A 25,957-nucleotide genomic window follows, 5' to 3' on the forward strand; every position below is an offset into this window, starting at 1 on the left:
AGGGCGTCCTCCACCTACATGGCATAAATAGCTCTAGCTTCTCTTTTTCTTCTTCTGAAGTTTTGATCATTTGGTTGATTTCGACCAACCGAAATAGGGCTCATCCGAACACAATTTCTGGCCTTCTCCTTGAGCAGGCTTTCACCCTGGCTTCTCGTCCCTCGAACGTACTGCGCGTTCTTCTCGTCCACTGGTGTACTCTTCCGTAGCTCTTTTGTCCTTCGGACGCACCGAGCCCGTCGGTTCCCTTCATGTATCTTCCTTCTCACTAGCTGTATCTTCCGCTCGACTTCCTGCGCTCCTAAGTTCCTGTACACTTAGACACAAGGATCAAAATCAAACATGACCTAACCTAACTTGGTTAATCATATCAAAACAACCACAGGGATTAACACAAGACGCCTCAATTGTTTTTAGCTTTTTTTTCTTCATTCTTTACGACGAGGTTCCTCGAATCAATTCGAGGCATCTCAGTTGTTATAAGTATTTTTTTTTCTTCTTTATTTATTTATATTTATAGCTCAGAGTTAAATTAATTAAATTTTATCTTTAGAGTTTAGGGATTAAGTTATAGTATTCAAGCTAAAAAAATTTTTAGATGCTCACACGATATAGTATATAAATTTAGGATGCGTATTTTTTTTTTTTAAAGTTTTGGATTTAGGATTTGGGATTTAGGGTTTGGTGTTTAGGGTATAGTATTTAGGGTACGTAATTCTTTTTAAGGTTTAGGACTTAAAATTTAGGATATAATATTTAAGGTTTAGGATTTAAGAAATATAAAATTTTAAAAAAATTTAAAAAAGTAGCAGGGTGATTGGATCAATTCCAATTCTATATATATATATAAACAATAATTTTGATTTAAAATTATAATGTGCAAAGTGACATTTTAATGCATAAGTCCACCTTCAAATAAAAATATGAAATTCAAATATTTTATAAGGAAAACGAAAACATGCTCCTGACCTTAGATTGTCCTATACCTATTCGGTTTGGATGAGAATTAGATTGATCGACGGTTAAATTCATACGAATTTATAAAAAAAAAAAAATTTAAAAATTTATAATAAAGGACTACTAATTAAAAATATATTTAAAAATATTATATATATATATAATATTATTATACGTATAAATTTAAAATAATTAATAATTTAATTATTATTCGATATAATATATATATATATATATATATATATATATATATATATATATATATATATACGTATAAATTTAAAATAATTAATAATCATATAATGAAGTACTATAATATCTCCTTATCCATCACATATCTCATTTAAAAACCAACATAAATATTCTTTCAGACTTTCGGACGAAAGGATCGTACGATTTCTGAGATCCAGATAGCGATTCTGCAATAAGTCAATAATTTCGTATAATCCCAAAGCGCAAATCCACAGACTCAACCGACATGACATGTCTATCCACAATTTAAACCCTTTTGACACGTGTACTATTCGGACACATGTTAATCCACGTTGAAGCAAATCCATAAAACTTTTTTATTTTGGCTTGTTATTGCCGGAATTGGAAACTGCCCTCTCTATACAAAAAAACACACACACACAGATATTTTTTTCTAAAATAAATCTATTTCAAAATATTACCGTTACACCCGCTAAATTACGAAGTTACCACTGCGTATCACGACAGACCAAACGGTCACCCCTCAGAAAGCCAAATAATATTGCCAACTATTTATTTCTCCATCTGTGCCTTTAATTGTTAATGGAATCGACTTTCCCCAGGCGTATGCATTAATGAAATATGATTAGATTAAATATTATCTTGAATTAAATTGTTCGGCTCTCGTGATTTAGAAAAGTGTATTTGTTTTTATTTTTTACCATCAATTAATGGAATCAACTTAATCGCCATGAGGGATTAAAACTAATCTCCGCGGTCGGGCGGGCGCGACGCCCTACCTATCCAGAGACAGTGGCATTCTCGTAATTTAGTGGACGTGGGTAGTGTCATCTGATTTTCATTTACTATTTTAATTTCTCTACCTTCTCCGGCTTCCTTCCTTCGAAAGCTTTCTGCGTCGCTTCCTCCTCCTTCCTCGTTTAAAAGCCACCCCGTCGCTAGAACTCGGAAGCACTTTGCAGAGAGAGTTGGAGGAAGGAATTAAGGAGGGGGAGTGATGTTCTACTCTCACTCTCTCCTGTCCAAGAAGGGGCCTCTCGGCACCATATGGATTGCGGCTCATTGCTTCAAGAAGCTGAAGAAATACCAGATTCACGGCACTGATATCTCCTCCTCCGTAGGTATTTGGATCTCTTTGCCATGTTTGTCCTTTTTTTGGAGTGTTTTATGAGGTTGAAATGGTGTGTTTTTTCCCTTTCATTTTTGGTAGTTGTTTTGATGTTGTAAACGGGTATTGGCTGTATAAAAACCTAATATTTTTTATAGGGTTTTTGACCAAGTGTCTCGTCTTATTATTAAACTCTCGGTTAAATTTCTTATATGAATTACGGAAAGTTCATTTGTGGGTCGACCACCCATTGCTTTTCACGATTTTGGTTCTTGTTACTTAAAGTTGGCATTGTGCACGGTCCACCTTTGTTCGTTGTAGTTTTGATGCCCCTTTTTCATCAATTTATGCTCCAATGTCTATGTAACATACGCAAAAATAGTTACGATTGATAGATTGGTTCTCGATTAAGTTTAGATAATTGAAGTTCTGTTTACTCCAAGGCGTGGATTAGAGAAGGCGAATTAGAGTGCAGAGGAGAGAGGATAAATTGCGCTAGAATCTAGAGACATTTTTCTCGGTTTACTTGTCAATAGGTGCAATGATGCTAGAAAGGGCATTATAATTGCATTTCTTATTTCTTGGATATTGAAATTGTCCATTTATTGTAGTTTTTATACTACTAATAGGAATGAACTGCTTACTCTATGGTTTATCTGGTTAACCTTCCCTGTCCTAGTTGTTCCAAACTTTTTGGTGATTTCTGGTAGCTTATCATCACTTACCTAGTAGATAATCTTTGTTATTTGCTCCCATTATACATATAATCTAGTACTGACCCATTTACTTTATTTCAGCATATTTACTTATATCATCTTTTCATCGTACCATCTTATGCAGATAAAATTATCCCTGAAATCCACATATCACACAGGGTATTGGCTCACCTTCTTTTGGGTATCGTGAGGATATTCTCAAAGAAAGTTGATTATCTCTACCATGATTGTAATGCGGCTCTGACTTGTATGAGTATATCATTTATCCCTCTCCAAGTCACTGTGAAGAAGGGAGCAACTTTCAAACCTCAGCAATATTCTGTAAGGGCAAAAAGACAGAAACGAGATCATGTAGATTCATCAGAGCAACAAACTTATGAGGATGTGGTTGAAACCATTTGTGCTTCACATCCTCATGTGACTATCAATGTGCCTGAAAGACTGGAGCTTGATTCATTTGATTTAGAGATCCCGGATGACAAGTAATAACTTTTGTATCATTTTTTTTTACTTTAAGGTACTAACATGATTTTCTTTTCCAGTGATTTAGCCGATATGCAGCCTCATCAACAGTCTAAATCCCAAGGTTTTTATTCTTTTAGTCATTTTTTCTACTTTGTTGTTTGATGTTTTACATGGGGCAATCAAAATCTTGTTATCATGGCTTTTTGACATCCAAAAAGCTTCATTAACAAATTTTTGTTTACAATTGTTTTTAGACTTTGAAGGTAACATTTTGATTTCATTCTTTTTGCTATTTGTTTTTGACATTTTCTAGCAGACCATTATCTGGACGATCATTGTGATCCTTTTTTTCAGAATGAGGTAATCTTATGAATTTTTTCATTTGCATATTTGTAATCTTTGGGTAGATATTTTTGTTGTTATATCACTTGTGACTAGCACTTTATCTTGTAAATTCAAGCAACTTCTTTAGGTTGTAGTCAAAAACAACAAATGCAATAGATTGCCCAGGACATAGGTTTTTCTGTTTCAGAAATGGCATTGATCGTCTTATTGCTGCAGTGTAATCATGGGGAATCAATCATGCAGGATGATATTGTTTCTTCTTGTTTTACACCTGTCAGTGAGTATGTATTGACAGACCAACTCTTCTACAGTTTAAATTTTAGTTTTCCATTTTTTGATGATGCAAATATTTTTTTTCCTACAGTGTTCTTCCACGAGATATGATGGATATTGACCTTCAGTTAGTTGAAGAGTACAACTTAAGCAGTGAGCGATTAGTAGGGGAGGATAATCAAAGAGATATCAGATGCCATCGGCAACTAAAGTTGGATCAATTGCCGGATACCATCCTACACCCATTAAAAGAGAATACCATATATGCTCACAACGTGGAAAATTTTGAGAATTCACAAAAACCAGTGGAACCTTTGGTTTTAGACATGACCCTCCTATCAAATGATGAAGCATGCCCATCCTCAATAAAGGAAAATGCAATAGCCACTCATCCAACCAAAACTCACAATGGAGATCCATTGCAATGCGATCTGGGTTGGTACTTTATACAGAATCCTTTAAATCACATTTTCAGAATAATCATCATAAACCTGTTTCATAGGCAATGAATTGAAACGTTAGTTGTTTGATTAAGAACCTGCAGGCATTCCTTCGCCTAAATTTAGTGTGAGAACTCCAGCTAAAAAAGAACATCGGATGCTGAGAAAGAGAAAAGTTCTTTTTGATGAAGCAATAGTGTTATCTAACAAGTAAGTACGGCCACGAGCTGGTGGCATATTGATGTTAGATACCTTTATCTTCTCATGTTTTTATGATACTTTCGACAGGTCTTTACAGTTTATGCCACTAGTCAATTAGTATTTCACTGATATGGTTAAGAGTAAATGGCAGGATAAATTAATTCACTGACTCATTTCTAGGTTATGCTGTTGTGTGAGCAAGAATTCACATTTGAATGCTGCCACATGTTTTTTCTTATTAAGTTCTTTCTGATTTTATTTGATGATAACCAAAATCTTTGCAGGACTTTGCGGACGGGAATACATGATGCTAGCAATCTAGTCTTAAAAAGGAAAAAAGCACCGCATACGTTTCTGGATGCGTGGAAACATGATCAAATTTCTACGTTGCAGCTCGACTTTTCAGCTCCTTTAATACATTGTGAGATTGATCATTTGCGTCAATCTATCACTTGTTTGATCTGCGTCAATTATATGGCCTCACTCACTATTGCTTCATGTCCTTAAGGTATGATGGCTTCAGAACTGAAGACTCTTTTTCAAACCAGTTCCTTTGTTTGTTCTCCAATGAATATTCTTGGTGACCATGACTTAAAGCCATTGTCTCCTGAAAACAACATCAACAAAGCCTCTGAAGTCGAACAGTCTCAACACAAGGTAGTCACTGAATTGCCATCTACAGGAAATTATACCGAGGAACCTATAACTGATAAAAATGAAATAGAAATGCAACACTTAGGCTCCATTGAATCGGCAGATACTGGGTTGGACTTCATTAGTCAGGTGACACTTTCTTTGGTGTACTTCAGTTCCCAAGTTTGCACTTGTTCATAAATCATGGTTCATTATTTCTTGAGCAGGAGCTAGAGTCTCAGGAAAAGGATGCAGTTGTCCAAGGTAAATGAAGCTCACATTTAACATTGTCGTTTTCAGTACTATGTTTCCATCTTTTTTGGGGGGAATTTGAGTGGTAGTTTGAGTCGATACATTCTCATGAATTTATGTTTATTTCAGAGAAGGGATGGTCACTAACGACCAGGTAAATCTCCGGAGATATTATTTTCTTCACACTGTTCTCCCTCCCTTAATCATTTTTAGCGTTTCGGATCCTGATCTAAAGGGCTGTGGCACGTTATCTCTATCGCAAACTTTTGGTTTCTAATGCTGAAGAAAGAAGACGGAGTTTGAGTTTATACCAAATCCTCCAGAGAAGAAAAAGATCCGACTCGGCTAGGTTTTTCTACGAGATACTGGTTTGTTTCTCAAGCATCTCGAACAAAATAAGTAAAATTTACTGTACTGTTGACTTGCATAGTTCATTTTTCTGCAGATTTTAAAGGAACGTCAGGTCATAGATGTCAACCAAGACTCTCCAGATGAGATAATTATATCCCCAACGCAAAAATTGGAAGAAGAGTTCAAAAGTTGACTGTAGGAACATGCTGGAAACTCAGTGCACTAACGGCCTTAGCAGTTGTAATGTTTAAATATCCAATGCAGAAACAGCTAACTATTTTTTTTTTTAGGAAAAATGTATACATAGTGCCCACTTTTGTCACTTGATTATCTGTTATAAAGGCCTAGATTATACATACACCTAACAGTCTTTAGTTAAGCGAGAAAACAAAAATAGTTTTGATTATCATGAATTTTCAGTAGGTAAGGTAATAAGAGTTCCAGAATCAAGGAAAAAAAATAACAGGAGGGCCAAATGGATAAATCAAGAATTCAAGAACCACAAGTAAAATCAATCCAGTTTAAATAGATAAATCTGATTATGCGACTGCCTACAATTGAGAATTTAAGGTGGCTTTTGTTTTGTAAACACTACATTATTTCTGGTGGATACACTGCGTGAAACTTAAGATGAATTGCTCATATGTCGATGACTAGTTTCTCATCCAGCTCGGTGAACTCGTTGAAATATGCCTTGAAATGCTCATATGAATGCTTGGCATCATCAACTCCACACATCTCTCTGATGCTATGCATTGACAGCTGAGGGGCGCCTACATCAACCGTCCGAATTCCAACACCGCTTGCAAGTATGGGGCCGATAGTTGAACCACATGGAACGTCGTTTCGAACCACAAAATCCTGCAAAGTTTGCATTTTGTAAGGCAAAAGAGAAGTGTTTTTGCAAATGGTTAGGTAACAAAATCCAAGTCCTCTCTGTTTTAGAAAATGTGGAGCTTAAACTTGGAAGGACAGCTTAAAAGTGTCATTGCAATTAGTTAGGTAAGTAAACCCATAGCAAGCTACATCTAAGTTGAATATGCATATGAATCTACTCTACTTGCGGATAGTATGCTTTTAGCTAATCATAAATGTGGCTAAGTTGATGAATCTAGTTGGTATTTCGAATGTTTCAACAGGTCTATCCATAGTTATTTATTCATGTGCTTTAGCTGGAAACCACATAATTCAAATTTTGGTTATTAATGCCTCTCAACTGTAGGCTAGTCTTGATAAACTGCAATTAAATTTAATCTACACCTTTATATGCCATGGCATTCACTAGAAAACTGTTGTCCTCTTCACCCCCACCAAAGGTCCATCAACAGCCAACTGAACCTTGTTGGCTGCCCATTGTCCATCAACGGTAGCTCACTGGCCATGGTAATTTACATCTTAAATAAACAACAGATAATATGCCTCTTGGTTCGTTTTGAAACCTGGTCTCTTGAGCAGCAAAACACAACTTCTGCCAACTTGGCAAGCAAATACCATGTAAAATAGTACTATGCTGCCAAAATACAGTTTTGCACTTTTGAGGGGCTCATTGACTTCTATTTTCGTATATAAATATCTCTAAACCATACTAACATTTCATACTGTACGGGGCAGTACCATTTGAAATGTTTTTCTCCTTTCTCATTTAACCCCCAATTCACCAATGACACTATGCAAAACATCAAAATGACACCGCAAGAGTATCAATCTAATCAAAGATTGAAACTCTAATATGGCTTGAGATTTTAAACTTTGATGATGTCTATGCATGAAATGGAAGCCAAGATACCTTTGTGGTATAAAATAATGTATTATACAAAACATGATATTTTACTTTCCTAGATATAGAAAGAATTACAAATGCCATTAATAAGGTGCAAAGGTGCTCGCATGAAAAATGAAAGCCAACAAATATCTCTATCACACGAAAGTATATATTGGCTATCATTCTTGCTTTAGGATTGTTAGGCCTAGCACACACATAAGTTATTGGTCATGATTCTTGACTATCTTAGTACCAAAAAATTTATGCAATGCTAATTGATGCCTAAGTATGAGAAACAAAGGCCAACAAACAAATGTAGCATAAAAACACACTTAACAAATATGATTCTGCATTTTCCAAGTGAAAACAAAATAATGAGATGCAACAATAACAGTGTATAAAAATGGAAACCAATGAATACCTTTGTAGCACAAAATTATGCTTTGCACCCATGATTTGGCAAGAAACAATGTTTTGGTTACACAAAACTATATTGTAGTATTTGCTTCTAATTTTTATCACTTGTATTTTAGTTGTCAAGACAATAGATAGTAGCTTTTGTCACTTGAGGTCAAGGGTTTAAACTCACCAAGGGGCAGAGACAGATTTAAGATAGGGTAGCCCAGCCCCCAAAAAAACTTACATAGGTATTTTATAGCCTACAACTTGGCACCAAGGAGAATTGATGTGTTCTTTCTTTCTTTCTTTCTTTCTGTTTTTTTTTCTTTGTTCATTTTGTGTTGATGCTTAGCCCCACCCCTTCCACACCCAAAGCCCAGCCCACCTGTTCCCTTGCCAAGGGGCAAGCTTTTTTTTTTTTAAAAAAAAAAATTAAAGCAATAAATTACTACGACAAATGGATCTCTAGTCGGTGAGTAGTAATAGGTGACCAACAATGTTTCAACAAACTTCAGCAGTGGATGACAACTCCAACAAACTTCTAGTGAAAATTAAGGTTAAAAAGAACCCTATTTGAGCACTTTTTTAAAAGAAGGGGTCTGATTTGGATATTTAAAAATTAGGTACCTTTCTGGGGCATTCACCCAAGAATGGAAGTTCAAATTAGATTTGCTGAAATAGAACACATACAAGCTAGGCTTTGCAACCATGAATTCCACAATTTTACAAAATGAAGGTGCTTATATCAATAGTTCAAATAAAGCAATTATCAAAGCATTATTTTTGGTGGCCATGTTTTTAATTGTTAAAGGGGGATGAGAAGTAAACTATTTAATACGTCAGAAATGACTTTTTCATGTACAATTATTTACCATAACTAGTCAATTAAGAAAATGGCGTTTCTAAAAAAGTGATTGAAAAGCTGAGTTCTTATCCTTGTAAGCTAATATATTTTATTTTGCTGAGGTGTGTATGCAATTTCTAACCTAAAAAAAAAAGAGGAAATGTATAAACAGAGTTTAGTTCCTTCTTCCGACATTCTGCAGAATTAATAGGGTTTAGAAGATCACTTCTGGTATTTGTGCGTGAATCAACAATCGATAGTTATCTGCTACAACAGTTGTAAAGGCAGTCATCGTCGTCTCCTTCTTCAGGAACGACGAGTTTTTCTTTTCTATTTCCTGGTATTCATGCGCGAATCAACAGGGTTTAGAACATTGCTTCTGGTATTTGTGTGCAAATTAACGGATTCAATAGCTTTCCGTTGCATCACAGCAAGAAGACCGTAACGCATCACTACGTTTCAGCCAACAATTCGAGGGCGAATTTTCTCCACCATGGAGAGAATGATGCGAGAACAAAAGAGGAATTTTGGTCTTTTTATTATTTTTGTCGAGTTTGATATTTAGGGTATTTTTAATAATTTCTATCTTTTATATTTTGAGTCTGTTAGGATATTTTAGATTTTAGAATATTTAGAATTTTTCCTTTCGATTAGTATTTCTTTTCTTTTCCTGTGTCTTAAGGTTTGAAGTCTATATAAACAATTGTTTGGGTTGATGTTTGGGAGTTTTTGATTAATAAGAATTTGTGGTCCTGTCGTTTCTTCCCAAACGTCGAATTTGGTTATCTATCTCCCAGCATTATGTGGAATCAACAGGATTTAGAAGATCGTTTATTCGTGCATGAATCAACAGACTGCGTCACACCCTCTCATAGATTTGAATGCCTAGAAGACCACTCTTGCACTAGTTGATTATACTCATTAGGAGATTGCTTCAAAAGGAGATGGCATATCAAATTGTACCTTTGATGTGTTTATTTGAATGAGTAATATCTTTCCTAATTTAGGCAACCAAGCAATAAATAGTAAGCCTCATTTCAACTCTGTAGGAAGAAATAACTCAGTCCATCCATCAAGTTGGCTATATGGATAGACGTAAGTATACCAATTTAGACATATGGTTCATGCATTTCATCTTAATTATAATAAATATTTGTGTTTTTTAACTAGCATAAAAAAAAATATGCAGCAAACACTAAACAGCTAATTGGCATGCATAGCCTGCCAGCAAATGTCATTCAGATAACTTTTTTTTGGTTAATACATATGTTGTATTAAGAAGTTTGGATCAATTCACCTGAATAGGCAAGTTATGTCGTTGTGCAAGTTCTCGGAATATGAATGCAGTGACAGCATTTGTAGCATAACGCTGATTGGCATTGTGTTTAATAACCAGACCACCATGCAGTTTAGGTTGATGATTATCTTCATGCTTGTCCTGGAGTGAGCAAATGAAAAAAAAAAAAAAGACATCAGTGGTGCTCATGTTCAACTATTTAAAATACGGCCTTTAACTTTGACAAGAGAGTCTCTATTTGAAGAGACCAGAAGAGAAGCAGAAAAGAGATCCTATGTGTTGCAGTTTATCTTGCTTGAAACTAATTCAGGGCATATGAATGTAAAGGTTTGTATGCATAATTTGGTTCATATTCTTAACAAACCAGATCATATAGCTCAAAAGAGAAGAAACATACTATATAATTAGGATGTAAACCATGTGCCATGTCTGCTGATACAAGGAAACTTCTCTGGATCACCTTCTCAAGCAACTGAAAGAAAAAAATTATGTAGAGGAATCAACATTGGTCTTCTGATCAATAAATTTGAGAATGCTCATAAAATCTGGAACTTAGGACAGCGGATAATGATCTATGTCATGCTCTTAATTCAGTACCAGAAGAAAGCAGCACTATGGATAAAAGTAAAATACTAGGAAGCTGTATCTAAAGTATAAAACAGGAGATTTATATGGAAAACTTAAGGAAAAAAAGGTACAACAAGAGGTATGGTACCCGGTGATCTGAAGAATCAAAAGACTTTGTTATTCTAGACAAAGCATCAAACATAGCAGGAGAACCAGCTCCTTGAGCTGAATTTGACCCTACTTCCTCATGATCAAACAATGCCACCATTCTAACACCAGATTCCTCACCAAGAGAACCATCCGCATTGGTGGAATCAATTAATGCCTGAAAGTAGATACAAATTTGTAAGTTTTTCTGATTTCTTGTATGTTTCCTTTCCACTTATAGTATTATGAATTAAGAAGATAAAACTATTAAAGAATAATCACAAGTACAAACATATATCCTATCCTTAACTCATGTCCCTACATATTCAATGTAATGACATAACTGGGCCAGAAGATCATTATACTTCACACTGACATGGGAAATTGGGAATTGAAAAGATATCACTCAAAATGTAAGAAACCAAATGGAGTTGAAGGGGCTCTTTGACAAGAATCCAATAAGAATATTAAAATGGAAGGTTACAAAAGATTTAGGTCATATTGCAGAACAGGTCTCAAATAAAAGTCAACATGATTTAAAATTCTGTCATAATTGATTCAGTTATCTAGTAACAGTTTGGAATTTTTCATGTATTACTCATCAAACCTACAATATATTAATAAATAAGAAAACCTTTAACTAAACAGCAGAAGTATCTCAGTAAGAACAAACTTAGCTAAATGTCTGCAACATTTTTTAAAGGGGTGAAACACATTGGCATACATGCAAACATATAACATAAGACAACTCACCCTTAGCGCACAAAATGACATGCAAAGGTTATCAAGCCTTCCTGAGAAGATGAATTCCTTCATTGCACCAGCTATAATACTTGGTTGAGTATCACAAAGTTGCAGCTCAAAGTCACAAATTTCGTCTGGACTGCAATGTGCCTGGTCAGCAATCAACTGTGAAAAATAGACAAAGCAGCATGTCAATTCCCACTAGAACTCAACTATATTGTGGATGCAAGCTTCAGGTAATTGAACACCGATTATATAAACAAAATGTATGTTTTTTGAGGGTAGACACAATTGTCAGCAATCTTCACCTTCAGTAGGATAGGATGATGGCTTTTGCAATCAACACTTGTCTTCTCACTTGATTCAGATGGACCATTTTGGCCAAGAAGCTTCTGAAGCTCACCCTAGAAATTTTAGTAAAAATATAGGCATTCATCATTACTAAAAAGATTAAAATAAATTCACAGTGTTGCATCAACATTAGACCATGTTAAAGCAATGTGTATCTACACACACATAGAACACGTTAAAGGCTAGATTTGGAAATTTTAAATAATTATATTGAATCACCTTAACTGATGTTGCCAACACAGGTACGAGTTGACTTTGTGTGTTAAACTTGAACCCTTCATTAACATTCCTGTAGCAGAAACAGTTAAAAAGTAATGTGACTTGTATACCAATCTACTTAGCATTCCGAATATACCATGTGACTTTAAATGTAGTGACTGATAAATTCATTAAAATGAAACACAAGAAAGAAAAATTTTTCAAAATAAAAACAAAAAGAAAAAAAAAGAATGATGCCCTGAACTTGGTCTTTCTATAGACGTTAAGACTTAAGAGTTCAACTATCAGAAACAAATGCAAAAGTCCATCGACCAATCATCTACTTCAAGTTTAGCAATATGACAAAATTTCACTAAAGTAAGAGATGAAATATTAAGCTACGTTCTAAGGCTTGATATAACAGTAACTTCTTACTGACCTATCTAGGTGGATAGCCAAAGTGGGAATTCGGAGGATGGGCTCCTCAATCCTGACAAGGCTCTGTGAGTAGGATGTCGTACCATCCTTCACTTCCTTCTTTATCAGTCTTCCAGCAATTGTTAAGTCACGATCAAACCAAGTATGCCAAAGTCCTCCCCCATATGTCTGAACACCTACCTCAAGATATCCTCCTTTTGATACCTAAGCAAGCATAAACAAATGACAACGAACTAGATTCAAGGACTCAAACTAGATTCATCCGATCAACTACTTTTAGAAATAATGTCCAGAAGCAAATTAGCAAAAACAATAAAAATCAGAATGGGGGAAATTAACAAAAGCAAAGTTTGATCACTTACCTTGGAAACAGGCTTCAGTTTGAGGCAAGGGCTATCTGTATGCGCTCCGATGATATGAAACCCATTACCGGCAACATATCTGTTAATCCAAAAGGCATCTTGAACGTGTAAGACATATAAAGCATTTGCGTCTTGTGATAATACATCATCACAAGGTGTCCAGATTTAATTTGGTATAAAGTGGCCACAATGAACAAGCAGACACACCTTTTTCCAATGGCAAAAGCGATGATGGTGGATTGGTTCCTCGTAAAGAAGTACTTCTTCCCTGATTCCAACACCCAATCCTCTCTCTCCGACAGCTGCACGTATCCCGCCTGCTTCAGACGCCTCTTCGCCTCATCTACAAGGACATATTGCGCCAATTCAAAAAGCTATTTTCGGAAGGGAAAAAAAGGCAGGGTTCGACTGGAAAAATTATCAGCAAAGGAACAAAGAGAAAAGGGCGGCGGTGTTCGATTACCGACGGCGTGGAAATTAGTGGGAGAAGCATTGAGGAAATCGACGAGGTCAAGAACGATCGAATCCACAGTTGCCATCCTTTGGTCTAACGGCGTGGAGCGGTTCGATTCAACAGGCGAGATCACAAACCATTTTAAGCTCTGCGTTCGGGGAGTCGAAACCGGTTTAGTAAACCAATTTTAACCAGGAGGAACGGTTTGGGCCCGATAAAGAAAGGAATTTTGCCTAAGCCGGGCAAAGATGCTCTTATGGCGTAATCGAGGTGGGATTTGAATAATAGATTGTCACGTGATAATAGTCATCGAATATTTAGGGAAGCATAAAATTTCTGCCATCTAATATGATTTATTTCTTTATCTCGTTACTGCAGGACCAACGATGAAAAACATGAGTAAACTATAATGCGATAAAAGAAGATTCATCCTTCTTAATCTCTTATCAATTCAATACGAAAGAAATAAATTAGAATAATTACTAATTATTAGTATAAGTGATCAAAATATAACATATTAAATTATTATAATTTATCATTGGCCGATTTAATTTAATTTAATTTTAAATGAAATATATATTCTGTAAATTAATTTAGAAATATGTTAAAGTTGTAATTAGAATTTATCCATTTTTCTAAAAAAAATTATTTAATCTGAACTTTTTAATAATTAATTTGGGTTAAGTTAAAAAATTAAATTAGGTAAATATTCTTTTTTTCTTTTAAATTAAAAATAATTTTAAATTTTATTAGTCAATATACACGGCATAATTTTTATTAATCTTATATTTTAAGATTAATAATATCATGATTGAAGAAGGTTTTATAATATTAGATTGACGTTGTTAAAAATTACATCTTTCTCTAGTTTTTGTTAAAATTAAATATAATGACTATTCATATCAGTATAATATTTAATATAAAAAATTAAATTAATTTTTATAAAAGAAAATTTGTTACAGTAATTTGCTGCATACGTGTTGCCTTGATTTGATTTTCTTATTTAGGAAGATGGGCCTGCGAATTAGGCATCCAAAGTAGTTAGAGCCCATTGATAGTTCCTTTATTGTCATATTTATACCATATCAAAAGTTAAAAATTTCACATCCTTTTTCACTATAAAAAACTCTTTCAACAATTTTTTCATGGGTCCTACATTTTTCATTATATATATTTCATTATCTCTTCTTCGTATTTATATTTTATATAATTAAATTTTAATAAAATTTAAATTCATAAATTATTAACATAAAATAACTTTCATAATTAAAAAAATTACATAAATATCACAATACATATATCGCAATTAATAAATTATTTTTTCACTGATTACAATTATAGCGTGCCCAGATATACTCAACTAAGTCGGCTCGAAGTTGATGATGTAGTTGATTATCATGTAGCTCATAATTTCTGCGGATGTATGCTTGGAATTCTTGAGTGGAGCCTTGAAATATTTGTGATTGAGAATCTCCTTCATCGTCAGACCAATTGACTACTGCATCTCTCTCATTCTCAATAATCATGTTGTGCAAAATAATACAGGTATACATGATGTCCTTCAAATTATCCTTGTACCAAAATCGTCCTAGACCTTTTATCATTGCCCATCGTGATTGGAGCACCCCAAATGCCCTCTCGGCATCCTTTCTCGCGGCCTCCTGTCGTTCCTTAAATATTTTTCTCTTGGGATCCTGAGGACATGGAAAGCTCTTGACGAAAGTAGCCCATTCTGGATAGATCTCATCGGTTAGATAGTATCCTTTTGTATATTGTGTATTATTAATCGTAAAATTAACCTCGGGTGCATTCCCTTGTAAGACGTCGTTGAATAACGACGATTCGTTAAGCACATTGATATCATTGTGTGACCCTGCAATCCCAAAAAAGGCATGTTATATCCACAAGTCCGAAGATACAACGACTTTCGAGCACAATTGTTGGGACGCTATGATCTCCTCAAGTAAACTGGCCTTTCCAAGTGATGGGACAATTTTTCTATTGCCAATGCATACAATCAAGACTGCCCAACATGGCAGGGAAACCATGCCTCTGCTCATGCATTTCAAGCAAGTGTTGATTATCAGCAGCATTAGGTCTTCTTAAATATTGGGCCCCGAACACTTCAATTACACATCGACAAAAGTTGAATAAACATTGGATGACAGTTATTTCAGCAATCCGTAGATACTCATCATAATGATCAGCAGAGACTCCATACGCCAATTGACGAATAGTCGCTGTGCATTTCTGAAGTGGTGACAAACCTTTTTTCCCGCCGCATCGACCTTCCATTGAAAATATTCGGAATGATTTTTCACTGCATCAACTATACGAAGGAATAACTCTTTTTTCATTCGAAATCGACGTCGAAATATGTCATCAGGATATACCGGATCATCAGAAAAGTAATCATTGAAAAGACGAGCATGTCCAACTTCACGATCCCGATTCAAATACCTTCTCCTCTGTGTTTTACTGGAAGAACTTTGAGCTCTTTGATGTACCGTTTGCCGCTACTCATATAGTTGGAGCATTCTTCGTTCATCTATATCCTCCGCATCTTCCGCCAATTCATTTCTTCAGATTTCATGGAGCATAGATCGATCTGGATTTTGAGTCATTTGAAATAAATCAAGATATTTTTGTGGTTGAAAAATACAGAGAGTTGAGGAAAGAAATCGAAAGCAAAGATAATAAGGAGATGAATGAAAAAAATATGAAATCGATCATGTATTTATAAAAAAAATTAAATTAAAAAAATAAATTTAACCGTTGAACAACGGCTAAAATAGCCGTTGTTCAACGGCATAGCACACGAAGGCTATTATTCTGACCATTGTATTTTATTTTTTATAATTATTAAAAAAATTAATATAAAAAAATAATAAAAAAACACGACGAAGCGGCTCCGTAACCACGAAACCGCTTGGTCGTGTAAAGTGAAAAACCTTCCTCCCACTATGGAAGGAAGGTTTCTCATTTATGCCATGTCACAGTGAGAGCTCCTTCTATGGATGCTCTTAGTTGGCTTTGCTTCTTCCAAGATAATGTACAGGAAATTTAGGGTGCGTTTGGCTTGCACCGTTTTCATTTTTATTTTCTGGAAAACGTGCGTTTTCTAGAAAACAGAAAATGACCTTTTTGTCATTCTCTATTTTTCTAGAAAATGATAGTCAATTTTTTAAAAAACACGCACAAAAAATACAAACCAAACACCATTTTTCAAAAAACGCACATTTTTCAAAAAATGAAAATGAAAAATACACGTATCAAATTCCCCCTTACTTTCTCTAAAAGAGCAACTGGCTGAGCACGAGATTATATATATAAATAATCATAAATTCGGTGGTCCACCCAAAATGTTGACAAATGTGAGTTATGTATTATATATATATATATATATATATATATATATATATATATATATATATATATATATATATAAAAGTGTACACGCACAATATCTCAGACTTGTTTTTTCATTATTTTTTAGATTTTAATTAAAAAAATAATATTTCTTATATAATTTCCTAATACCAGTCGAGATTGTCCACGCAGCATATGAGACTTTTTTTCATTATTTTTTTAGATTTTAATTAAAAAAATTAATATTTCTTATATAATTTCTTAATACATAAATATATATCTTAAACACATTACAATACCTCATAAATACTTAAATTTATTTCATTTTTAATTTTTCTTTTTACTAAACACTATAACACAATTGGTAAGCCTTAACCTTAGAAATAAAATCTTAAAAAAATAGTTTAAAAATTATAATCCAATTGGAAAGCCTGAACCCTAGAGGTAAAATCTAAAAAAGAATAGCTTGAAAATTATAATCCAATTGGGAAGCATGAATCCTAAAATAAAATCTTAAAAAATATTTTAATTAATTTTTTTAATTTAAAATTTTAAAAAATAATAATAATAAAAAATAACATACGATATCTATTATTTTTTAGATTTTAAATTTTAAAAAAAAATCAATATTTCCTTATATAAATCCTTAATCTATAAATATATCCCCTAAACACATTACAATATTATGTAAATACTTAAATTTATTTCATTTTTAATTTATCTTTTTACTAAATACTATAACATAATTAGGAAGCCTCAATCCTAGAGGTAAAATCTTTAAAAAAAACAGCTTACAAGTTATCATCCAATTGGGAAGCATGAACCTAGAAATAAAATCTTAAAATATATTTTAATTATTTTTTTAATTCAAAATTTTAAAAAATAATACAAATTAAAAGAAAAAAAACAAACTTGATATCCTGCGCGATGCGTATAGTCGTGTACTGTGCACGTCTTGCAGGATATCATTATCGCGCGTGTGTGTATATATATATATATATATTTAATTACCATAAATAATTTAGGGATGGTAATTCAGGTCGAGTTCAGGTTAATAGGCTCGAGTTAACGGATTTGTAACACCCATAAAATCTCTAGCAATTTTATATAATTTTTTTTGCATGGTTAGAATGAGTTTTATGTGGGTTCCTTCTTCAAAAAAAAAAAAAAAAATAAAAAATAGAACCAAAAAGAGACATGGCTAAGGTTCAAATCTTGAACCTTTTAGTAAGTGACAAGCTCTGTGATATGGGATAACCAGTAGCCCCAACAGGGGTGCGCTGTTAGGAAGGAAAGGGAAATTATAGTTAAGGGTAGGGAAGGTGAAGGGATACCTTTTTCCTTTCACTTAGAATGAAAAGTTTATTTTCCCTTCTCCCTTCATTTAAAGTAAATGAAGGGAAGAATGAAAAGGTGTTTTCCCTTTCTCCCTTCATTTAGAATAAATAGGAGTAAGGGAAAGAAAAGTTATTCTTTTTCTTCTTCCTCCTTCTTCCTCCCTCCATCGAAACTAACCTCCTCCTCCATTTTCGCAATCAAGCCTAGGATTCCTTCCTAGGAAGTCTTCACAAGGAGGAGTCCCTAAGGTCTAAGCCCTCTTACAAAGCAAGATACACAAGGGAGAGTCCTAGAAGCGGAAGTCTTCTCTTTCTCTCCACCAAGGGTATTCTACTTGTAGTAAACCAAGCGAGAGGATGTAAGTATCTCCCTCACCTGCAGTACAAGTGGTTTTCCTCGTTGTTTTTTTTATGTTGATTAAAACTTAGGGATGAACCTCTTGTAAGTTTCGGCCAAATCATGAATTAGGGTTTGAAGAGAGTTCAAAACTTTAACCATGCTTGATTATGATTCCTCATGATGTGTAATCTATTAGGTGATGTTAGTTTGATGTCTTCATGTTTTATGTTGCTTAAAACTTAGGGATGAACCTCTTGTAAGTTTCGGCCAAATCATGAATTAGGGTTTGAAGAGAGTTCAAAACTTTAACCATGTTTGATTATGATTCCTCATGATGTGTAATCTATTAGGTGATGTTAGTTTGATGTCTCCATGTTTTATGTTGCTTAAAACTTAGGGATGAACCTCTTGTAAGTTTCGGCCAAATCATGAATTAGGGTTTGAAGAGAGTTCAAAACTTTAACCATGCTTGATTATGATTCCTCATGATGTGTAATCTATTAGGTGATGTTAGTTTGATGTCTCCATGTTTTATGTTGCTTAAAACTTAGGGATGAACCTCTTGTAAGTTTTGGTCAAATCATGAATTAGAGTTTGAAGTGTTGGTTGCTACTCGGAAAACCTAGAGGTTCCACTGTACAAAAATTTTGTACAAAGGTCTGAACCTTTTCCTAGCTACCATGTGTTCTTTTAAATTAAATTTTGGATCGCCTGCGGAACTTAACACGTTCGACCCAAATCACCTTAAGTTATTAATTCCATTAAATATTAATTTCCATAATTGGTTCCCAGTACTGACGTGGCAAGACACATGACCTTCTTGGATATGGGAGCAACCACCACCGACTAGACAAAACCTTTTATGGAAAGCTAATATTTAATTTCCTAAAATAACTTTAGGTTAATCGAAAAGAACAATCAAATCACAAGGGAAAAAAAAACAAAAGAACACAACATCGAAAAACATATTCGAAATACTAGAATCGCATGTCTCTTGTATTTGGTATTATTTCCAAAAATAACTAGTATGATACGGAAAGAAAAATTACTAGTTATACCTTTTAGAAAGACCTCTTGATCTTCTACCGTATTCCTCTTCTAACCTCGGACGTTGTGTGCGCAATGATCTTCCGAGATGAGAAACCACCAAAGCACCTTCTTTTCCTTTCTTCAAATTTCGGCCAAGCACAAAGCTTCCAAAAGATGAAGATCTTTTCCACCAACCAAGCTCCAAGGGATATAAGCTTTCTCTCCTTCTTCCTCAAGCTAGATCCGGCCACCAATTAAAATTCCATGAGCATGAAGAGGTTCGGCCACAAAGAGAAGAAGAAGAGAAGAAGAAAGGGCCGGCCACACCACCAAGGAAAAGAAGGAGAAAAATAGAATAGAGTCCTTCCCTTGAAGCCTCCTATACCCCCTCTTTTATAATCCTTGGTCTAGGCAAATAAGGAAAATTTAATAAAAACTTCCTTAATTCTTTTGCCATTGAAAAAGAAAATTTATTTAATTAAAAACAATTTTCTCCTCATCAATTCATATGGCCGGCCATATTAAAGCTACAAACAAGGATAGTTTTAATTAATTAAAACTTACTAATTTGTCTCTAGAAATTTATAAACAATTTCTCCAATAATTTTCATCCCTTCATGATTGGTTAATAAAAGGAAGTTTAATAAATTAAAATCTTTCTTTTAAACATGTGGATAAAAAGAAAGTTATCTCTAAATTAAAATCTCTTTTAATCTACAAATAAGGAAAGATATCAAATCTTTTCTTAATTTTGTGTAGAAACTTATAAAAGAGAATATTTTAATTTTTAAACTCTCTTTTAAATCATGAACATGGTTAAAAAGGAAAGTTTTCTTAAAATTTAAAATCCACCTTTTAATCAACAAATAAGGAAAGATTTCAAATTTTAAACTCTCTTTTAAACATGTAGATGATTTACAAATAAGGAAAGTTTTTACCAAAAATTAAAACCATCCTTTTAATCTAAAAATAAGGAAAGAGATTAATCTCTTCTCTTAATCTTTTGTATAAAGTTATAAAAGGAAATTTTTAATTTTTTTAAACTCTCCTTGATATCTACATAAGAAATAATTTTAATAAAAATTCCTTTTAATATTCTAGTGGCCGGCCACCTACATGACTCATCCACTTGATCTTGGCCGGCCCTAGCTTGGGTTCCAAGCTAGCTTGGCCGACCCCATTGAATGGGTAAGAAGGTGGGTATGCGGTGGGTATAAATCTCTATATACTAGAGGCTACGATAGGGACCGAGAGGAGGAATTGGTTTTGGTCTCCCGATGAAATTAAGCATCCCGTGTTCGCCCCGAACACACAACTTAATTTCATCAATAATAATTCATTCCACTAAAGAACTATTATTGAACTACCGCACCAATCCCAAATTACATTTTGGGCTCCTTCTTATTATGAGTGTGTTAGTCTCCCTGTGTTTAAGATAACAAATGTCCACTAATTAAGTAAGTTACTGACAACTCACTTAATTAATATCTAGCTCCAAGAGTAGTACCACTCAACTTCATCGTCATGTCGGACTAAGTCCACCTGCAGGGTTTAACATGACAATCCTTATGAGCTCCTCTTGGGGACATTCTCAACCTAGATTACTAGGACACAGTTTCCTTCTATAATCAACAACACACACTATAAGTGATATCATTTCCTAACTTATCGGGCTTATTGATTCATCGAACTAAATCTCACCCATTGATAAATTAAAGAAATAAATATCAAATATATGTGCTTGTTATTATATTAGGATTAAGAGCACACACTTCCATAATAACTGAGGTCTTTGTCCCTTTATAAAGTCAGTATAAAAGAAACGACCTCTAATGGTCTTACTCAATACACTCTTAGTGTACTAGTATAATTATATAGTTAAGATAAACTAACACCTAATTATACTACGACCTTCCAATGGTTTGTTCCTTTCCATCATGGTCGTGAGCTACTGTTTATAATTTATAAGGTACTGATAACATGATCTTCTGTGTGTGACACCACATACCATGTTATCTACAATATAAATTAATTGAACAACTATATTTATCACAAATGTAGACATTTGACCAATGTGATTCTTATTTCTAGATAAATGTTTATACCAAAAGCTAGGCTTTTAGTATACACTCTAACAATCTCCCACTTATACTAAAAGACTAAGCTGCCATATCTGCTGCCATACATCTGATTCCCATGCCTTTCAAAAAGCTCTTGCCTTAAGGACCTTAGGTTATCATCTGATACAATCTAGGCGGCAACAACTTCTCCTCGTTATACAATTTCTCGTATTGGGTAGAACTTACGCTCTATTGTGTTTACTTGCCTTATAGACTCATGGTTTCTTCGAGTTTGTTACTGCACCATTATTATTACAATAAATTGTAATAATCTTTGGACAAACTAGAAATCATATCTAAGTCTATCTTGAGGTAATTAAGTCATTCAGCATTTATGGCTACCTCAGAGGCTTGCCATATACTCAGCTTCTATGGTGGAGTCCAGAAAAACACCTATGCTTATCACTCTTCCCTAGTTATGACTTTTCCTCCTAAAGTAAACACAAAACCCCGAGGTCGACTTATTATTGTCCCTATCCGATTGGAAGTCAAAATCCGTGTAACCCACAGGGACCAAATTAACTGCCTTGTAAGCTAGCATATAATCTCTAGCGCCTCTAAGGTACTTTAATATATGCTTTACTACTGTCCAATGTCCTTGTCTAGGGTTACTTTGATATCTGCTAACTATATAACAACACTAGCTTGCCTTCTTCTCTTCGACTGGATGAAGCAGCAGCTTCACAAGACGCCTACAACAGCAGGAACCAGCCGATGAAGCTCACACGAAGCTTCAAGCAGAAGCGAGCTCAGCAAAGCTCAAATCACAGCAGCGAAGAAGAAGAAGCAGAAGCTTCGAACCAGAAGAAAAGTATATTATAGCAGCCCTCGATCTCCTTTATATAGCCTGAACCTGCAATTGCAGCAAAGTAGATAGCGAAGAAGACGGAGATACCCATTGAATCTCAACGGATATACCTGGACCGATCAGGCTCCACCCTAATCGGTCCGAGACCTCCCTGATCGGTCTTGGGGACCGATCAGGACCTATGCTGATCGGTCCCCAGACCGATCAGCACTCTTCACAGAGAACTCGCCCAACTCTCTGATCGTCTCCTGATCGGTCTGTGGACCGATCAGGGTGCATGTGGATCGGTCCACAGACCGATCCCCTCCTTTTCTCTTTGCCTTCTGTTCGCTTTCTGATCGGTCTGCAGACTGATCAGATAACATACAGTAGCATACTGTTTGGTTACTGATCGGTCACTAGACCGATCAGATAACCCAGTGTATCACTGGATCGATCCACTGATCGATCCAGCTCTTGGTTTTTGCCCAAACCAAGTCCCACGCCTTCCAAACCAATATCCGGTCAACCTTGACCTATTGGTATCTCATGCTTAGCATTTGGTCACTCCCTTGACCTGCTAAGACTCCCTACCAAGTGTCCGGTCAATCCCTTTGACTCACTTAGACTTTTCTCTTCGTGCCAAGTATCCGGTCACTCCCTTGACCTACTTGACCTTCACAACACCAGATGTCCGATCAGCCTTGATCCATCTGGATTTTTCCTTGCCCGGCTTTACTCACCAGGACTTCCCAACTGCCTAGCTTCACTCACCAGGACTTTCCCCAACTGCCTGGCTTCACTCACCAGGACTTTCACTTTCACCTAGCTTCACTCACTAGGGTTTTCACCTGGCTTCACTCACCAGGATTTCCAATCTGCCTGGCTTCACTCACCAGGACTTTTCCGTCTGCCTGGCTTCACTCACCAGGACTTTCTATCTGCCTTCCTGGTCTAGAGAACGAGCTACCGAGCCCTCTCTGACCTAGTCCGGAGAACGAGCTACCGAGCCCTCTCCGACTTCGTCCGGTCCAGAGAACGAGCTACCAAGCCCTCTCTGACCTAGTCCGGAGAACGAGCTACCGAGCCCTCTTCGACTTCCACATCCGGTCCAGAGAACGAGCTACCGAGCCCTCTCTGACCATAGTCCGGAGAACGAGCTATCGAGCCCTCTCTGACTTCCACATGCCAAGTTCCCATACTTGGACTTCTCCGTGCCAAGTCTCCATACTTGGACTTTCTCCCGTGCCAAGCTCCCTGCTTGGACTTTTCCCGTGCCAAGCTCCCTGCTTGGACTTTTCCGTGCCAAGTCAACTCACCTCGGGTCAACCAGGTCAACTTTGACCAAGGGTTGCACCCACAACCTCCCAAGTTTCTGTTCTTGTCAAACATCAAGATACAACTTGAGTCAGGTCAACTCGAGTCAGATCAACCAGGTCAACCTTGACCTAAGGTTGCACCAACAATCTCCCATCAAAATACAACTCTTCTGTTCTCGTCAAACATCAAAATACAACTCGAGTCAGGTCAACTCGAGTCGGGTCAACCAGGTCAACCTTGACCTAAGGTTGCACCAACAATCTCCCTCTTTTTGATGTTTGACAAAACCATAACCTAACTTAGGTTTTCTAATGTTCTTCCTTGAACATTCTCCCTAAACCTACACTCTTTCCCTTTTTGACACACATCAAAAAGAGTGAATCAAGGTCAAGAGTTTCTTTCTAATGAAGGTCCCATACCTTTCATTGAAACCCTTAATTTCCCCCTTGATACTAAGGTCAACAATTAACTTAGTGATAATCCCATATCACTCAAGTCTTTAGAAGTAAAAACTCCCCCTAAAAGTCAACTCCCCCTTGACTAATAGGTAAAACTCCCCCTAAAGGTCAACTCCCCCTTGACCATTGCACCAACAATATCTTGGAGAGTTTCAAGCCTTTAGAAATCCAAAACACCAACTCCCAACTGAAATTTCAGACAAAACAGTCAAAAATCAACAAGTTGGCACGTGCTGATCGGTCACCTGACCGATCAGACCTTCCCTGGATCGGTCAAGTGACCGATCCAGAGTGCCCTGGACCGATCAGAATCCCTTCTGATCGGTCCCCAACTCTGATATCAGAAGTTTCTGATTTTTCTACTTCCGAAATTCAGAAACCTCTCAAAAATCACATAAAATTTCAAAAATTATAAAATTTTGAGGATACATTCCTCATAACATATATTATCACGGAAAAATAATTTTCGATGAAAATAACTTCCATTTTCAAAACTTGATACAAAGTTCGAAAAACTTTGAAATAGTTCAAGTTTAACTCAACTTTGTTTCAACTTGCTCAATGATGAATGCTATCACTAGAAAAGCTTCATCAAGGTTTTTCAAATCAATTTTAAAATGATTTTAAACCCTTTAATTTAGGACCATAATCTCAGGACTATATGTACATGACTTGTACACAAGTTTTCCCTATGATCCTCCAATTAGAATTAGGCTCATCTAGGTACAAGAACTATGCACCTTGATCCTAACTCATCATCCTAATATCTCACACACATCTAAGGTGTATCAAACACATCCAAGTCAATTTTGATGTGAGATATGGGTTTAGGTCGTCTTAGGCTAGGTTCTCATGCATTTTCTAAACAACAATTTGATCTCCATATCAAATTATGTTTTTGTCCTTAAACCAATTTAATTGATTACAAATGCAAGAGATGATGACATGACATAAAATAATATCATAAGTAAAAACATGTGCCAATGTCATGATGTCATGTCATAAAGTATGAAACTTAACTAAAGCATGACATATAACTAACCTAAGCATTATCATGACATTTCAAATGATAATAAATTAAATATGATGTCATGACATGGCATATGGCAAACAATACATGACAAATAATATATAAAGGTATAGAAGATACCTAATTCTAGCCTTAGTTGCCATTTTTGATAATTTTGATCATTTTGCCATAAATTCCATATTCCTAAGTGTAATAGACCTAAAATCATATACTAAAGATTTTTAGATCACTATGTGCTAATTAGATTGACCCTAGAGAATTCCTCGAATATGGTTGGCACATGCTAATCACCTTAGGAATAATTTTTTAATCTCATTTTCAAGGCTTGATTACACCTTGAAAATTCCTAAAGTGCCACCTTTTGCCATGATTAGGTTAACTACCTATTCAAGTAAGGTTGGCATACCCTAAACCATCTAGCGTGATGGAATCACGCTCTTAGGAACCCAATACCTATTTGAGCTCATTGGGTTCACTAAATATTCACTAGGGATGACTTCCCTAGAAACCCTCCTAATGACCCTCCTAGGCTTTAAAGCCTTGGTCATTTGGGACTCATCAAGATCAACTCTAGGGGTGACTCCCCTTGTGACCTTGGTGATGGTCTTTCTAGCCCTAGGTCTTGTTCCATAATCGAATGGAACATTATG

The 25,957-nt window shown here is 35.4% G+C and overlaps 3 protein-coding genes across 7 annotated transcripts; 1 reads left to right on the plus strand and 2 right to left on the minus strand.

Annotated features, from left to right (window-relative positions):
• Positions 1–2,031: 2,031 nt before the first annotated feature.
• Positions 2,032–6,314, plus strand: LOC122018534 (sister chromatid cohesion 1 protein 3-like). 5 transcript variants are annotated; one of them, XM_042575875.1, is made up of 13 exons: positions 2,032–2,291; positions 3,119–3,476; positions 3,537–3,580; positions 3,773–3,819; positions 4,021–4,085; positions 4,169–4,512; positions 4,613–4,727; positions 5,003–5,139; positions 5,227–5,375; positions 5,579–5,615; positions 5,733–5,757; positions 5,839–5,971; positions 6,049–6,314. In XM_042575875.1, the coding sequence occupies exons 1-13, from the start codon at positions 2,168–2,170 to the stop codon at positions 6,145–6,147; spliced, it is 1,677 nt and encodes a 558-aa protein (XP_042431809.1). In that variant the 5' UTR covers positions 2,032–2,167; the 3' UTR covers positions 6,148–6,314. The 5 variants fall into 5 exon arrangements, with proteins under 5 accessions (XP_042431809.1, XP_042431808.1, XP_042431806.1 ...); XM_042575874.1 differs by having other exon boundaries at positions 4,622–4,727; positions 5,227–5,501; XM_042575872.1 differs by having other exon boundaries at positions 2,033–2,291; positions 5,227–5,501.
• A 146-nt stretch (positions 6,315–6,460) lies between these two features.
• On the minus strand, positions 6,461–13,683 carry LOC122020883 (probable aspartyl aminopeptidase). The gene is made up of 11 exons (XM_042578919.1): positions 13,527–13,683; positions 13,271–13,406; positions 13,064–13,142; positions 12,703–12,905; positions 12,285–12,354; positions 12,023–12,118; positions 11,724–11,879; positions 10,972–11,148; positions 10,654–10,728; positions 10,257–10,397; positions 6,461–6,815 (listed from the first exon to the last, which is right to left on the minus strand). Exons 1-11 carry the CDS (start codon positions 13,600–13,602, stop codon positions 6,594–6,596), a joined length of 1,431 nt encoding a protein of 476 aa, XP_042434853.1. The 5' UTR covers positions 13,603–13,683; the 3' UTR covers positions 6,461–6,593.
• Positions 13,684–14,839: 1,156 nt separating this feature from the next.
• On the minus strand, positions 14,840–15,812 carry LOC122019525. Its single transcript, XM_042576982.1, has 2 exons — positions 15,533–15,812; positions 14,840–15,390 (listed from the first exon to the last, which is right to left on the minus strand). The coding sequence occupies exons 1-2, from the start codon at positions 15,810–15,812 to the stop codon at positions 14,840–14,842; spliced, it is 831 nt and encodes a 276-aa protein (XP_042432916.1).
• Between the last annotated feature and the right edge of the window lie 10,145 nt (positions 15,813–25,957).

Source organism: Zingiber officinale, chromosome 9A, assembly GCF_018446385.1.
Source record: "Zingiber officinale cultivar Zhangliang chromosome 9A, Zo_v1.1, whole genome shotgun sequence".
NCBI classification, from domain to species: domain Eukaryota; kingdom Viridiplantae; phylum Streptophyta; class Magnoliopsida; order Zingiberales; family Zingiberaceae; genus Zingiber; species Zingiber officinale.

What these genes read in the sequence shown, in the direction of transcription:
- LOC122019525 (XM_042576982.1), bottom strand. Translation starts at nt 15,812, where the DNA reads ATGGAAGGTCGATGCGGCGGGAAAAAAGGTTTGTCACCACTTCAGAAA. An exon ending in CATGTTGGGCAGTCTTGATT is followed by an intron (nt 15,391 to 15,532) that starts GTATGCATTGGC and finishes TTGGGATTGCAG; the next exon opens with GGTCACACAATGATATCAAT.
- LOC122020883 (XM_042578919.1), bottom strand. Translation starts at nt 13,602, where the DNA reads ATGGCAACTGTGGATTCGATCGTTCTTGACCTCGTCGATTTCCTCAAT. An exon ending in AACTGAAGCCTGTTTCCAAG is followed by an intron (nt 12,906 to 13,063) that starts GTAAGTGATCAA and finishes ATGCTTGCTTAG; the next exon opens with GTATCAAAAGGAGGATATCT. An exon ending in TTGGCTATCCACCTAGATAG is followed by an intron (nt 12,355 to 12,702) that starts GTCAGTAAGAAG and finishes TTTCTGCTACAG; the next exon opens with GAATGTTAATGAAGGGTTCA.
- LOC122018534 (XM_042575872.1), top strand. Translation starts at nt 2,168, where the DNA reads ATGTTCTACTCTCACTCTCTCCTGTCCAAGAAGGGGCCTCTCGGCACC. An exon ending in GCAATAGTGTTATCTAACAA is followed by an intron (nt 4,728 to 5,002) that starts GTAAGTACGGCC and finishes AAATCTTTGCAG; the next exon opens with GACTTTGCGGACGGGAATAC. An exon ending in TTCAGCTCCTTTAATACATT is followed by an intron (nt 5,140 to 5,226) that starts GTGAGATTGATC and finishes CATGTCCTTAAG; the next exon opens with GTATGATGGCTTCAGAACTG.